This window comes from Sesamum indicum, linkage group LG13 (genome assembly GCF_026168435.1).
Source record: "Sesamum indicum cultivar Baizhima isolate 11 linkage group LG13, ASM2616843v1, whole genome shotgun sequence".
Classification (NCBI taxonomy): Eukaryota; Viridiplantae; Streptophyta; class Magnoliopsida; order Lamiales; family Pedaliaceae; genus Sesamum; species Sesamum indicum.
Window position 1 is genome coordinate 8,637,620 of NC_142669.1, and position 14,113 is coordinate 8,651,732.

The 14,113-nt window shown below is 34.3% G+C and overlaps 2 protein-coding genes across 3 annotated transcripts; both read left to right on the forward strand.

Moving 5' to 3' along the window:
* The first annotated feature begins 1,915 nt into the window (after positions 1-1,915).
* LOC105176672 (Acid phosphatase/vanadium-dependent haloperoxidase-related protein) lies at positions 1,916-5,273 on the forward strand. 2 transcript variants are annotated; one of them, XM_011099548.3, is made up of 5 exons: positions 1,916-2,231; positions 3,540-3,704; positions 4,221-4,271; positions 4,523-4,615; positions 4,977-5,273. In XM_011099548.3, the coding sequence occupies exons 1-5, from the start codon at positions 2,193-2,195 to the stop codon at positions 5,034-5,036; spliced, it is 408 nt and encodes a 135-aa protein (XP_011097850.1). In that variant the 5' UTR covers positions 1,916-2,192; the 3' UTR covers positions 5,037-5,273. The 2 variants fall into 2 exon arrangements, with proteins under 2 accessions (XP_011097850.1, XP_011097849.1); XM_011099547.3 differs by having other exon boundaries at positions 1,924-2,231; positions 3,548-3,704.
* Positions 5,274-11,413: 6,140 nt separating this feature from the next.
* LOC105176673 (alpha-1,3-arabinosyltransferase XAT3) lies at positions 11,414-13,242 on the forward strand. The gene is made up of 3 exons (XM_011099549.3): positions 11,414-11,623; positions 11,713-11,808; positions 11,931-13,242. The coding sequence occupies exons 1-3, from the start codon at positions 11,470-11,472 to the stop codon at positions 13,088-13,090; spliced, it is 1,410 nt and encodes a 469-aa protein (XP_011097851.1). The 5' UTR covers positions 11,414-11,469; the 3' UTR covers positions 13,091-13,242.
* The last annotated feature ends 871 nt before the right edge of the window (positions 13,243-14,113 follow it).

Consider the following 14,113-nt stretch of genomic DNA (forward strand, 5'->3'; position numbering starts at 1 on the left):
ACGGTTCTGAGTTCAAAGTGCACAGTAAGTTGGGCAGTCATAGGATCTACACAGACCAATCAGGAAAAGTATCTTCAAATTGGTCGTTTGGAAAAATGAAAACCCTTCTTATTGGATGATCACGGTACTTACCGAAAATCAAAATTCTTGATCGATGGAGTAACACCCTTTTTGTTCAATAAGATACTAAAGCGGATGATTGACTCATTCCATGCTAGAAATAATGGCAGGAAATCGTTTGATAACATGGATTTCTATTTCTTAATGATATTCCACAATCAAGACAATTGGTTGAATCCCGTTAAACCATTTCATAAAAGTTCATTGTCCAAGAATCAGTTCACTAATGTTTATAATTGGTTATGGAGTGATCCTAGGCATTTAAACGGACGATTGAGTCTATTTTTTAACCCAACCCAAAGCCATGGACTAGTTCGGTTGAGGCTCAAACCAGCTCCGAATATGCCTCTTTTATTTTATTTTTATAAAATTAAAATATACTTAAGAACACTTATTTAAATTTAAGGTTGTCTTATGAAATAAATAAATAATAAATTAAAAATCACACAAAAAAATAGTTAGAAGGTTATATAATAAACTTAAAGATTAATTTGACTTATACACTTACAATAATAAACTTATATAATAATAGATCCAAAATGGACTTAAAATAAAATTAACAAAAAAATAAACAAAGAGTACTAATAAATTAATGTACTAAAGATTTAGTACACAATAGTCAAAGTAAAAAATTTTGGAATTTTAAAAGTATAAAAGACATACTAAAATAATCAACTTAAAAGAATAAAATAAAAATTATATATCTTGTATTATTTAAAAAATGGCACAACAAGCCTGACTCATGACCACTTGAAACCAATCCAATCTCAAGTGAGCCTGATTAAAATTTATTAATTTCATTTAATTATAAATAACCTTTTAAGTTCTTTAATATATTTATTGAGTTTACGACGAGTGATATAAGTTATTAATCAAATATTTAAAAGCAAGTATTTTTTTTTTGAATTATATAGATTTAATTAATCTATCAATATATTAAAAACAATTAATAATAAAATTCAACAATTTCCAATTCAATCAGTACAACAATACGATTGTAAATAAATTACAATAATTCACATGTGGAATAGGAGAAATACACTCATATCTCTTGGAGTTTGATGTAATTACATGTAAATTATAAGTGATTTAATAAATATGTTTACTACCCTTATGTCTTATTTCTGTCTAACAAATAGGTCCATCCATTAAATTAAAATACACTAAATTTCTTGATATTTCTAAATGAACATCGGTATTTATCACTTATTGTCCTTTACTATTTTTCTTGCAGGTCAAATATATATTTTTCTGACTAAACTATCCTTATAACGATAAAGATATACCACATTAAACGAATTAATGTGTGAAAATATATCTTTACCGTGTGAAAATATATAAGAGTAATTTGGTTACAGAAAAAAATATTTTGACTTGCAATAAACAATAATAAGTTAATCGACGGTAAATATAGGTTTTTATCCAATTTTTTGTTAATATCTACAAATTCAATGAATTTTGACTAAAAGAGAGACTTATCTGTTAGACGAAGACAAACCTCAAACGTATTAAATGCAATTTTTCAAACTACATGGGTGTACGTATAATTATACTAAATCTTAATAGAGAATAGTACAATTATTTCTATAAAATAAGACAAATATCTACATATTAGATGAAACTCAGATTTATTCATTGACATCAATCTTAAACTTAATCACTAACACACACATTATGGGTATTTAAAAACAATTGTTTGAAATAAATTAAGTAAAAACCCTAGCAAAAATCGTAAGAATTAGGTAAAAGCAGTGTGATTGGTCAACATTTCGTCAGCTGCCGTCTACATAGAAATGTACTAATTAATTCCTCCGCGTCAAGCAAGTTGTACCATCCAACTGCTACCCCTGCCCGCGACTCACCTTCCCAAAATCTTCCCCTGTGGCAACTCCCGAATCCCGATCCTCCGCCCGCCGTATCCACCGCCCAGAGACTAAATTCCGATCTCACGGTTCGGAAAACCCGCCAATCATTTTTCATTTTCCTGATTTGATGACGAGCGTTGATGCTGCGGTAAGTCTCCGTTCTTCGATGGCACCTGCAAATTTGCCTCTCGTCTCCGCGTTGCTCGCATGTGCTGTCGCTCAGTTTCTCAAGCCTTTCACTACTTGGTACTTTCTTTCTCTTCTCTGTTCTGATTATCTTTTTTTTGTTTTTCTTCCCGATTAAATCATCGGTATCCGGTTAGGTTAATTGGTTTTGCCCTTTCGCACCTCATTTTGTGATGGGTGCCTTGTATCTACCTGAAATAGTTATTATTGTGAAATTACATGTGATATGTTGTGTGGTTTGGTGCTGATTTTGGATCTATTATGTCGTAAGTTAGCACCCCTGGCATTGGTCATTATTAATGTCGAACATAAAAGAGCACATTCTCACATGAATGAGAGATGTGAAATAGTCATGAGCGTGCACGTCAAATTTCTGAGAAAAATTTGCTCACTGCTGTTGTTTGTTAATTATCAGTTACTCATTCGATTAAGGGTTGTTCTTTAAATTATGCTTTTAGTAGGCGAATCGTACAGGGCCTCTATTCTCATGCTTAGTATCTGTAGCTTTTTGCTATAGAAATGTTATTCCCAAAAAATTAGATCAGTCATAATACATATGGAAGGCTTTTCTAGTTTGTGAAACTTATAGTTTTTTATCACTTCCTGTCTCAGCTTTCTTTATTAATTTTGGAAAGATGGACTTGTGCTGATGGACGCAAATATGCTACTGATAGGGTCATAGTCAACTGAAAGACTATGGGCTTGTGTCGCATACCATTTACATTAGACTGCATGTTGGTACTAAAAAGGAAAACAAGCTTTCTGATCGATATCTAGCCTGAAGAAATAAATGTTGCTAGAAAACTAGAAAGGCAATAAGTGGAATCCTAAGTTGCATATCAAACTCAGCCAATGACAGATCTATTCAAATGTACTTGAGATATCAAATCAGTAAATAACTTTAGAGATTAAAACTCTTGTTGGGTTAAGCTGTGTATTGCATAATCTTGTATGGAATGCAGCACTTTTCGCCAGAAGAGAAGATATACAATCTGCTACCTATGAAGGAGCATTGAAGGAAGAGAGTATAGTTTGAATCTTGTCCATGACGTTGTTCATAAGCAACATGTTATCTAGCTGGGAGAGTCATTTTGTCGGATGCATTCTGGATTCTCATCCCTCATCATGTGGAATAAATTTTGATGGCTGAAATTGCTTTCTTAAGCTGGTGAAAAAATTACTGGTAATCGAGGTCAAATATGAATTTTCTTGTTACTGCTTTATCTTCTAAGAATATGATCTTTATGGCATGTGTTTCGGTTTGTGCACTTAATATCAATTACATCATCTTGCCAACCAGTATCAGATGGAACTTCTTAACTTGCCATCCAGCTAGTTCTTGCTCGATCACTCAACATGTCCCTTTAGACATGCAGGTTGAAGGATAAAAAATGGGATTCTAGAAGGATGCTCAGCTCAGGTGGAATGCCGTCATCACATTCAGCAACTGTTACGGCTCTTGCAACTGCAATTGGCTTGGAAGAGGGAGCAGGGGCATCATCATTTGCCATTGCGGTGGTCTTGGCATGTGTTGTATGTACTTTTTAAACCAGGTTTTCTCCATCCTTGTAGTATTGACTGCTTGTTTTTGCTGTTCTAACATTTGTTTTATGAAATCGGAAATGTTATTTTTTCTGGTATTGTTTCACTTGACTGTTTTCTTCATGAGGTGTGAAATATCTTTTTCGAATTCAATGCAGAACATGAAAAGAGTACATTGTAATTTTATACCACTTGGTTATTGGGACAACCATAAGTATATTAGGTTGTAACTGCACTTGCTTTCTTGGACTCGTTGTTGGAACTTTCTCATCAAGTTTTGTTGATTTGCTAATTATTTGAGACCAGTGTTGTTGCTCTTAGGAGAAGATAGAATGCATCTATATATAATACTTCGCTGGGTAGTGGGTTCTGAGCTTGACTCATATTACTCAGTTAGTATTCCCTGAAGCTGTATTACTTCTACAATAGTAACTTCCGCTTGAGGCAAATTTTTATAACATTTTCACTAATTGGTTACCATTGCTAATAAATTTTTATATATCACAGGTAATGTATGATGCTACCGGGATCAGACTTCATGCTGGTCGTCAAGCTGAGGTGAGTTCTTGTTCTGTGATAATATACATCGTTTTCTAATTGTCATTTCAAGCTTCGTTTCATTTGGGTCATTTAGTTAGCTTTGGGTTGTTAAACCTCACCTTGGTAGATGTTATATCTGAGAGATATCAACTCATAATGTTTCCTTTTGTTTCAGCTATTCGGAGCATGTATATCTGCTAATGTTTAGTGCTGGGGCTTATTGGTTTCTTGTTTTTTGGCATTCTGATGTCATTTGATTCTTACTGCAGTTACTAAATCAAATTGTGTGTGAATTGCCTCCCGAGCATCCAGTTGCTAATGTCAGACCTCTTCGAGATTCACTAGGTCACACTCCACTTCAGGTATGATCGTCATCATATCTATTTATTTAATTATGTGGCCGCATTGTGCTACATTCTTATGTTATTAGTATGTCAGCTGCCTAATGCACTATTCTGTTCCATTGTGTAAATATGATCCCTTTCAATTGGCATATAAAAGACTGCCATCTAGGAGCATAATAATTCCAGTCAGCTTTAATCTTCCATAAATTTTTCTATAGATTCATCTTATACCAGTGCTCAAGATCTGCCATTAGTTCCTTGGTTTTGTTTAGATGTGATCTTGAGTCCGAACCTCTAATGTGCCAAGATACACAGAAATTTGCTCTACTCTATTATTGCCCAATTCTTTCCACCTCATGGTTGCTTCGGTCCTCTCCAGGTTGCTGCTGGTGCTTTGCTGGGATGCCTGGTTGCATTTCTCTTGAGAACCTCTACCTGAAGATGTTTAAGCTTCTCAACGGATGAGCGCAATCGCATCCAATCTTCTGAAAATGGCAAGAAACACCTTCCATCACATCAAGAATCAGTAATGAAAGGTGTGATTTATGTAAACCAGCTGAGTTGATTACAACTGATTTTGTTCCTAGTGGACTATTAATTTGAAATCCGCTGTGTAAACTCTGTATAATAACTCGTTAAATGCCATTTATCAAAATGTTCTTGAATACTTAACGAACCTCATCTTCGCCGATGCCCATTTCATTCTGCTGCTGGTTATAATGTTCATTAAAGACAACATGAGTGCATCTAGAATCGGTTGGTCCAAAGAATTTGTCTTGACATTAGTACCAAATACAAAATTGTGGTTTATACTCTTCTAACTAGTCAACAATTAAAAAAGTTGGTGAGGTGTCAATTGCTGATGTTCACCAGGCGTTAGATGTTTCCCTAATTAAGCGAAATGTAACAGAACCCAGGTTCAAGCAGGTAGATGCTCTTAATTATCCATCTTAGATGCTCTAGATAGAGTAGTCAGACTCCATAAAGTTTCAACCAACATTCTGGTTGAACTAAGCTATCACATTCACATGTCATGGCTTCACACCACCATTTGCATAGGCTTTGGTATAATATTTCCTCAACTTCATCAGGCCCCCCATCATCACATAATAGCATCATTAGTGATTTTTCTTATTTTTCTTCCGTAGAAGAGGCTATGTGGATCCATTTTCGGGACGTTCTGATATGGGTTCTTCTGAGAAAATACAGGAGTATATGTGATGTTTAGTTTGCTTTCTCGAAAATGATTTTCTTAAATGAGTACCTTTTTTTGAAATGCTCAAAATATTGAACCAAACATGGCCTTTCATGTATCATAACATTTTAAGAAGAATACAGAACAGCAAATTGTACAAAACTGTATGTAGCTCGTAATTAAGGGGGATAAAAGGAAATTTACTTCAGCCCACTAAGGTAGAAAAGTTGGAGAACCGAACCATATATGTTTTAGGGGTAATTACATTTTTTTATTTATAGTTTGTTTATGCAAATTTTTCGTGTTTTTTTTGTATAATTACAAAAATCCCTCGTGACAACTTTCAAACATATACTTAGTTTGTATAATAAAACTGACGTTAAACAGGGGTAATTTATGCGCATGATATTAGCGTTCATGATGATTGTATGTGTAATTATTCAAAAACATGAAGAATTTGTGTAAACGCACTATAAGTCAGGGGTATAAATATAATTATATTTAAATTTAACTAATCTTGGGCCCAGTCACTAAAGGGCCTTAAAAGAGAAAGTATTGGGCCCATTTACAGGCCCCACCTCACCAATCAGAGAATAATTTCCCTTTTGTCGTCCGCCGACCTTATCGCCTCATCATCCATTTGTACTGGTTTTATGGATGGTATATATCTGATTCACCATTTTCTGACTATATCTACCATGGAAAGAGTTAGATATATATCGTGTTTCTGGTTTCTCACGCTTATATCTCAAATTTCTCTAGTTAGTTTCCCATCATTATATGTACTTGTGTTTCATTCTATTTTCAGTCTCTTGGTTTCTATAATTTAGAGGGAATTGATACATAAGTATCAAATTTCATATTTAAATCTAATTTTTTAATTAATTACACTGTTCAGAATATGAAAATATCAAATCTTGATATAAAAATTCTTCAATTTAATTAGCGAGTTGTCTATAATTACAATTAATATTTTATTTTAAAATTAATTTTTATTCTCATATTATGATATAATATTTGAATAATACAATAAATCCAACATGTATTTAACCATAAATGGATGATGGGATTGCCTCCATCCCATCATCATTAGGTCAGGTTGAAATTCGGCACGGGCCGATTTGGCGCTAGGGATTCTCGACCACCAATACCAATATTTCCAAATTGGTAGAAACTTGAATCTCTATTTATAAAACTTTGGTTTCCATTTTTTTTTGCTACATTTTAGCTTAAAATACGCATAACCACAAATTAAAACAGCAATGATGCTTCCTGTGGCAGACACATATTTGTATGCACAATTAATTTTAAATTTTAAAAATTAGCTATTATTTTTAAAAACATATGAATGAAATAAATAAATTAGACATAATAAAAACATATGAAAAATTATTAAAAAAAAATGAGAGAAGAAAAATAAATATGAAAGTTGTAAAGAGAGAAAATGAAAATTAATATAATAATTTAAAAAAAAAATTGACAGACCATAAATTGAAGATGCTGAAAGGTTGTTTTCAATCATATAAAGATAAAGATATAGACGTAGATTATAACCCAAAGTCTTAAAAATACTATTTCTAATAGATAAGATATGGATCGACTAAAATACTCTTACTTAAATTTATTTATTTTGTAAATGATCATTTTTTCAATTAATTGTTATATTAGTAATTTTTGTTCGTGTAAATTTAACTTTGATTTGTTTTGACAATTTTGATCCGTTATTAATTTCATTTTGTAATATTTTATTTCATTTTTAATTAAAAATAATATAATAAAAAAAGTTTAAGTTATGTACACATGTTTGAGTGTGCTTTGTTAGCTAGTTAATTAAATAGTGATAGGTCAATTATATGAATAATATGATTGAAAACAAATTTCTTCTTAATTCTTTGTTTTTGAGAAATATTTAATAAGATTCATAATTATTGGAAATTTTATGGTGTTTTTTTTATAAGAAAAATAATAATTTTAGTTCTGTAAGTATGAAGGGGTGACAATTAATTTAGTCTTCTATGAATTTATTTTTGACAATAATATTCTATAATTTTTCATAATTAGTATATTGAGGATAAAAATGACGAAATTTGCTAAAATAGTTGTATGCACTTTTTCGTTCATTTTAGTGAATACTAGTCATTTTTATCGCGAATTTTTTAAAATTACACGACGAAACTACAAAAATAAATTTGTATGGTACTAAAATTTTGGCCCTTTATATACAATTTGATTTGGTCGAATCAAACTAATTGAGAATGAAGGAAAGCGGGTAGGATTGGTCCCTACACAAAACCCAAATATCATCAAAGCCCTCTTTATATAAGTGGAAATAGGCCCCCTCGGCCCTCCCCCATCCTCCAAAGCTCACTCACTCATGGACGTCAAGCAGTTGCAGAAGAAATCTCATCATCATCATCATCATCATCATCAGAGCCTGAAGCTCCTTCCCATTGCTCTTCTCCTCATCATCACACCTCTCCTCTCAGCATCCCTCAGGCTCAAATACCTCTACTTCATCGTCAACATCCTCATCATCGCCGTCGGTGCTGAAGCCGGCCTCCTCTCCTTCTTCCTCCACAACAAACCATCATCACCCCACGACCCACCTCCGCTTATTACTCTTTCCCAAGAAACAGCTGCTGTGACGACGACGACCTCGGCCAATGTTGATGATGAGGAGCCCGTCAAGAAACGCCCGGTTAAGCCTGCAGTGGAGAAGTGCTCGTCGGAGAAGATTCTTGTTGGGGTTAGAGTTGCTAATTATCAGGTCAAGAAGTCGAGTTCCTCGCCCAGCATTTTCTTCGTCAACGACGAGGATGATGGAGTCGAGGAGGTAGATCAAGAAGGTGGGGATGTGAGCGATGATCAGCAGGAACTGTTCCAGAAAGCTGAGACGTTTATTGGGAATTTCTACAAGGAATTGAAGATGCAGAGAGAAGAGTCGTGGAAGAAACTCCATGCATCCCATGATCATCACCCCTCTCACAAACCCTAAATTCTGCATCATATATATATTCCTATTCTTCAATATATACATATATATATATATCTTTTTTCTGCTTGTTTGGAATGCAAGCAAAAATCAAAGCTGATAAGAAAATTGATTGATGGGGTTACCGAGTTAGAGTTTAATTGTTGAACAGGTGATGATCATACAGAATTAACGTTATCAGTTTACATAAAAATTAAGGTTGTCTTCATCTGTAAATAATATATGAATGGATTGGTTAATGCTTCTTCAAAGGTAGTGCATCTGAATGAATTCTTGCCACTGTTCTTGGCGGACTGATTGCATGGAAAAGAAATTAAACCCATTGTTATCAGAACCATGCATAATAGTTCACATTTCGTACTTGAATCTGAGAGAGTCGGTCCACAAATTTACTTATTTGGAAGAATATTTTTGTATCTACTTACAGTCGTTCAAGATTAATTTTTTATTAGGTTGAAAAATTTTCATAAAAGATATCTATGAAAGTTAAATATAATGTTGAATCAGATACCATACCCAAATGGTAATTAGAAAGGTAAAATGTAAAAAAAGTGAAAAAGGGGTGAGAATAGAGTACCTTTTATCTTTGGCATCAACACTTTTCCTTTTTACAGTTTTATCCTAAAGTTCAAAAAGTTGCTATGATGCCTACTTTTGCACCTCGACCCACCACTTGACGGCAAATTTTAGTTTTCTTTTTCTAACTTAGGATTTTTGGTCCTACACGAATTAAATTTATAAATAATTTAATATTTTGATAATTTTTAAGCTAATTTCGGCCAACTTCATCTTTGAACTAAACAAACAACAGTATGTATATATGCATCTTCATCTTAGAGGGCTTATTTGCTAATTAATTATAAGATCCTTCAAGTTTCACTATATTGTATTTTATCCCCACAAAATTTAGAAAATTCAGTTTTAAAAGAATTCTATAATTAAGGTCTGCATGCTTTGTATATGGGTGCAGTCGACCCATAAGCAGTTCAAAACAATACGTTGCTTTTGTAACCATTAGATCAATTCTGGATTGATAGTTCATGTTAGATTCTACATATTGGGCATGTCTACAAATACTAAACTCCCAAAATGTCGATCCCCCATATTCTTTAAAGGCTTAAATTAATGTTTGTTTGCTCCTATAACTTAATTACTTATTTAACATTTTCATCGTTGGACTTTTTATGGTAGCATTTTAGTTTTATTTATTGTTTTATTTTTTTGAGATTTTAGTCATTGTTGCGTCGAAATTCATCATTTTTGCTGGAAAAATGCATGTGTGCCCCTCGTAACATTTTAAAATTGAAACTTTTGTTCATATGATCTGTTTCTGCTAGCATTCTTGTCCTTTTAACTTTCTAGACCAGCATTTTGGTCCTGCATGCTTTTAGTTTTCATGATTTCAATTATTTTATCACTGGTGTTCACCCCTATAGTGGGTGGGGGTGAACTCCAGCAAACATAAAAGGATTACAATTGCAAAAATTAACACTATGTAGAATCAAAATATTACCCTAAAATGTAAAAGAAAATACCAAACATCCTACACTATGAAATTAAAAATACATTTAATCCTTCTTTGAATTACTGTACAATTTTACCACTAAACAACCTTACTGGCTTTGTCATTTGAGTTTATAACCAAGCCCTTTTGTAGTCTGTTCTCCCCAAGTATTTTTAGTGCACGCAGACGTGATTTGAAACTATTGTAAGGATTTAGAGTTTGATATCATCTTAAAATTGAAACCCCAATGACATACATACGCAAAACACACATCCTTAATTATTTATGTTTCTTGTTGATACGGGATTTTAAGGTGGGGGAAAAGATTCTTGCCCGAATCTAATTCGGTCGAATCAATTCAATCACAAATTAAGTGTTGTAATTGATCACTTTCTTTAAACTGTAATTGCAATATAATTGTACTTGCCATGTGATGAATTCAAGTCTGATTGAGTCGAATCTAAACAAAAATTTTCTGTCTAATGGGCTTGTCAAATTCGCATCATATGATACAAATTTAGACATATACATGTAACATAGCAAAACATTCCACACGTTATATGCGAAACATTCCACACTGGCATCAAGAGAGTCTCAAGCCACGTGGCTGTAAATGGGAGTTGCAACATCACTATATTTTTTTCAGGCAATATTCTGCCCTAGATTTTATCCTCCAAAATATGTTTTCTTCTTCTTTTTTACTTTATTAGTAGTACAAAAGGTGAAGCCCTTTTTCCTCTTTTTGCCCCTTTGCTTTTCAGATCTCACACAAATATTATTAAATTTCCACCCTGCATTATAATATGTGTTCTGTATTTTGTTTAGACTATTGAATTTTGGGCTCGTCCGTTTCGACCCAACAGGACACATGTGATCAAATTGCTCAGCCCACTTAAGGCCCATAACTTGAATAAGCTGATCCTTAGCTTTTGATTTCTGAAGATCAGATGGGATCTTATAAGATGCTTAAAAGCTTATAAAATACGATAAATATTTTGATATTCTTTTAAAAAATATTATAAGAAAAGTATTTAAGTATAAATATAAGTTAGTAGTACGATTTTAGACGAACCATTAACACAATCTTCATCATATATTTATAGTGAATTCATACGTACGCGGGTTTGAATCGTTACGACATCCCATCATATATCACCCCCTAGTTTGTGTGGTGAGGAGAAATGCACTCCATCATGTCATCTTCATCATGGAATTCAAGAATGCAGAAGAGTGGGAGTAGCCTCATTTCTGGCGCTGCTGCTGTCATATTCTTACTCACCATTCCCCTGCTTTTTACTGATCTTCTTGGATTGAGTGTTATTCCATTTGATAAATGTAATTTATCTCTTACATTTCAACTTCCCCCCTCAAGATTTGCTTGTAATTAACATGTTCTAATTGTATGAAAATGACCCAAATTACAGGGAGGCAGTACCTATCAACTCCACGAACCAATTACTGCAGCAGAGAAATCAAGAAACAATTACAAGAACAGGAACCATTGTCAAGACTTGTTAGAGGTAAGTGATTTTCTCATCCTCTTTTCCCCTGTAAAATTATAGCTTGAATCGGGTTGGAGTGCAATATGGTTTTCGTGTGATTGGTGTACAGTTTAAAGAGAGTAATGGATTGTTTCTTGCAGGGCAAGATCTAAAGAAGCTTGAAGCCACTGGATTTGCCTGTGATACATCCCCACACTCATTTGTTTGTGTTGCAAATCGACCCGTAATCATCGACACCACGACGAACATCACTGTTTACATTCCCACAAACCAAACTGTACAAAAAGAAACAAGTGTTAGGCCATATGCATGGCAAGATGACAATCTCCAATACGTCACACCTGTGAAAATACTGCAGGGAAACAGCACATCACGGGTTTGTCAATACAACCACCAAATTCCAGCGGTCATCTTCTCGTCTGCTTTCATAGGAAACCTGTTTCATGAATTCGACGACCTTATCATCCCTTTGTTCATTACCATCAGACATTTCAAATCCAGAGTGCTTCTGATCATGGAGGATCACAATCCCTGGTTCATCAGCAAGTATAGCAAGATCATGTCCCAATTATCGGGTTACCAGGTGATGAACCCGGCTACTAATAGAAGCATACATTGCTTTCCAGGTTCAGTGGTTGGGCTGAAATACCATGACAACCTGTTTTTGAATTGTAGTGACATTCCGGGAGGGTACTCGATGTCTGATTTCAGGCAGTTTCTTGTAGAAACATACAACCTCAAATTCTGGCATGTTTCCCAGATTAGAAACCCGACGTTGATTCTTGTGTCCAGAGAGAAAACCAGGAGGTTTCTGAATGAAGATGAGATTGTTGGTATGATGAAAGAAGTGGGGTTCAGGGTGGTGGTTGTTAGAACGCAAGAATTATCAGATCTGGACAAGATTTCCAAAGTAGTTAACTCATGCAGCGTTCTGGTGGGAGTTCACGGGGCCGGCCTTACGAACGAGCTGTTCTTGCCTACTGGAGCTGTGATGGTGCAAGTGGAGGCACTTGGACTTGAATGGGCATCGGCCACGTATTTTGGCGGCCCGACGGAGACGATGGGCCTGCATTACCTAAGGTACAAGATCATGCCGGAGGAGAGCTCGCTTGTGGGATTCTATGGACGGAATCATCCGGTCATCGTGGACCCGGCGTCGGTCTTTGCACAGGGCTACAGGGCTGCCAGGGCTGTGTATGTCGACCAGCAGGATGTGAGGGTGAATGTTGAAAAGTTCAGGGAGACGATAGTTCAGGCTCTCCAACTAGTTGGAAATTCGTGTTCTGCAGGCGAAGTATGATTTGTGTAAATTGTACATAGTTTAAGAGTCCATTTTAAGGAAAGATTAAAGCCCGTCTATTTTGTGTATAGAATAATTGGGTGGTAGGATAAATTCAAAATTAAATTAATGATAAGAAAAGTTTGAAATTAATATTAAGTCGTTCATTTAGTCGTATCATGTTGTTTGGATAAAAAAATATACCTTTTTTAACTTTGAGCCGTAACTTTATAATTAGGTTAATTTTACACTCTGACCCTCAAAGGATAATTCTTGAACTTGAGTCCCTTTTCTTGTTCAAGATTTCTTTAGGTAGTTCTACCCCCCCCCCCCCCTTTTATTTTTTTTTTAATTTTTACCACTTGAGATGAGTTGAATGATTCAACATAGCAATAAATAGGATCAAACTTGCTCATTAAGCCTAGGGCGGCCCCCATATTCTTTATTTAGCCCAATCCATCCAAGTAAACAAGGCCTTAAACACACTTTTTTTCTCGGTAAATGTTTTAGAGAAGCAACACGAGAACTTATCAGGAATCACCCATTCTAGTGCTACTCGCCTTAAACACACTTTAACATCAATGAACTTATAGATGGATAGAAGCGCTCCTCCTCTTTGCAGCCTGCAGGAAGTTACTTCAATCCTGGAAATAACAATCAAATAGATAATTCCTAGAGAAATGGAGGAAACTTAAATTTGAGAGAATATGTAAAATATTTGATAATGGTACCTTATAATGTTTGATACGAATTTCCTTTTAGAATTTGGAGAAGGTTAAGAGATTATATGTATATATATACATTCTCGAACTTCTAAACCAATTCTAAAGATTTTCGGCTGAGAGTAGGTCAGAAATGAATAACAAATAAATTTTACAAAATATCTTTTATATATACCAAACAAACATTATTTTTGAAAAGGAAATAACAAACATTTTCTACAAAGAGATATCCAACCAGTCACATCCATAGTATCTAAAACATTATTTTCAGAGCCCCACCAGGACGGACTGGCAGGCGTCCACTATAAAACAAAGCTTTCTT

Excerpts from the sequence above, each read along its gene's own strand:
- LOC105176673 (XM_011099549.3), top strand. The coding sequence starts at position 11,470 with ATGCACTCCATCATGTCATCTTCATCATGGAATTCAAGAATGCAGAAG. Across the intron at positions 11,624-11,712 it reads TGTTATTCCATTTGATAAAT|GGAGGCAGTACCTATCAACT; the intron begins GTAATTTATCTC and ends CCCAAATTACAG. Across the intron at positions 11,809-11,930 it reads ATTGTCAAGACTTGTTAGAG|GGCAAGATCTAAAGAAGCTT; the intron begins GTAAGTGATTTT and ends TGTTTCTTGCAG.
- LOC105176672 (XM_011099547.3), top strand. The coding sequence starts at position 2,113 with ATGACGAGCGTTGATGCTGCGGTAAGTCTCCGTTCTTCGATGGCACCT. Across the intron at positions 4,272-4,522 it reads ATGCTGGTCGTCAAGCTGAG|TTACTAAATCAAATTGTGTG; the intron begins GTGAGTTCTTGT and ends TTCTTACTGCAG. Across the intron at positions 4,616-4,976 it reads TAGGTCACACTCCACTTCAG|GTTGCTGCTGGTGCTTTGCT; the intron begins GTATGATCGTCA and ends GGTCCTCTCCAG.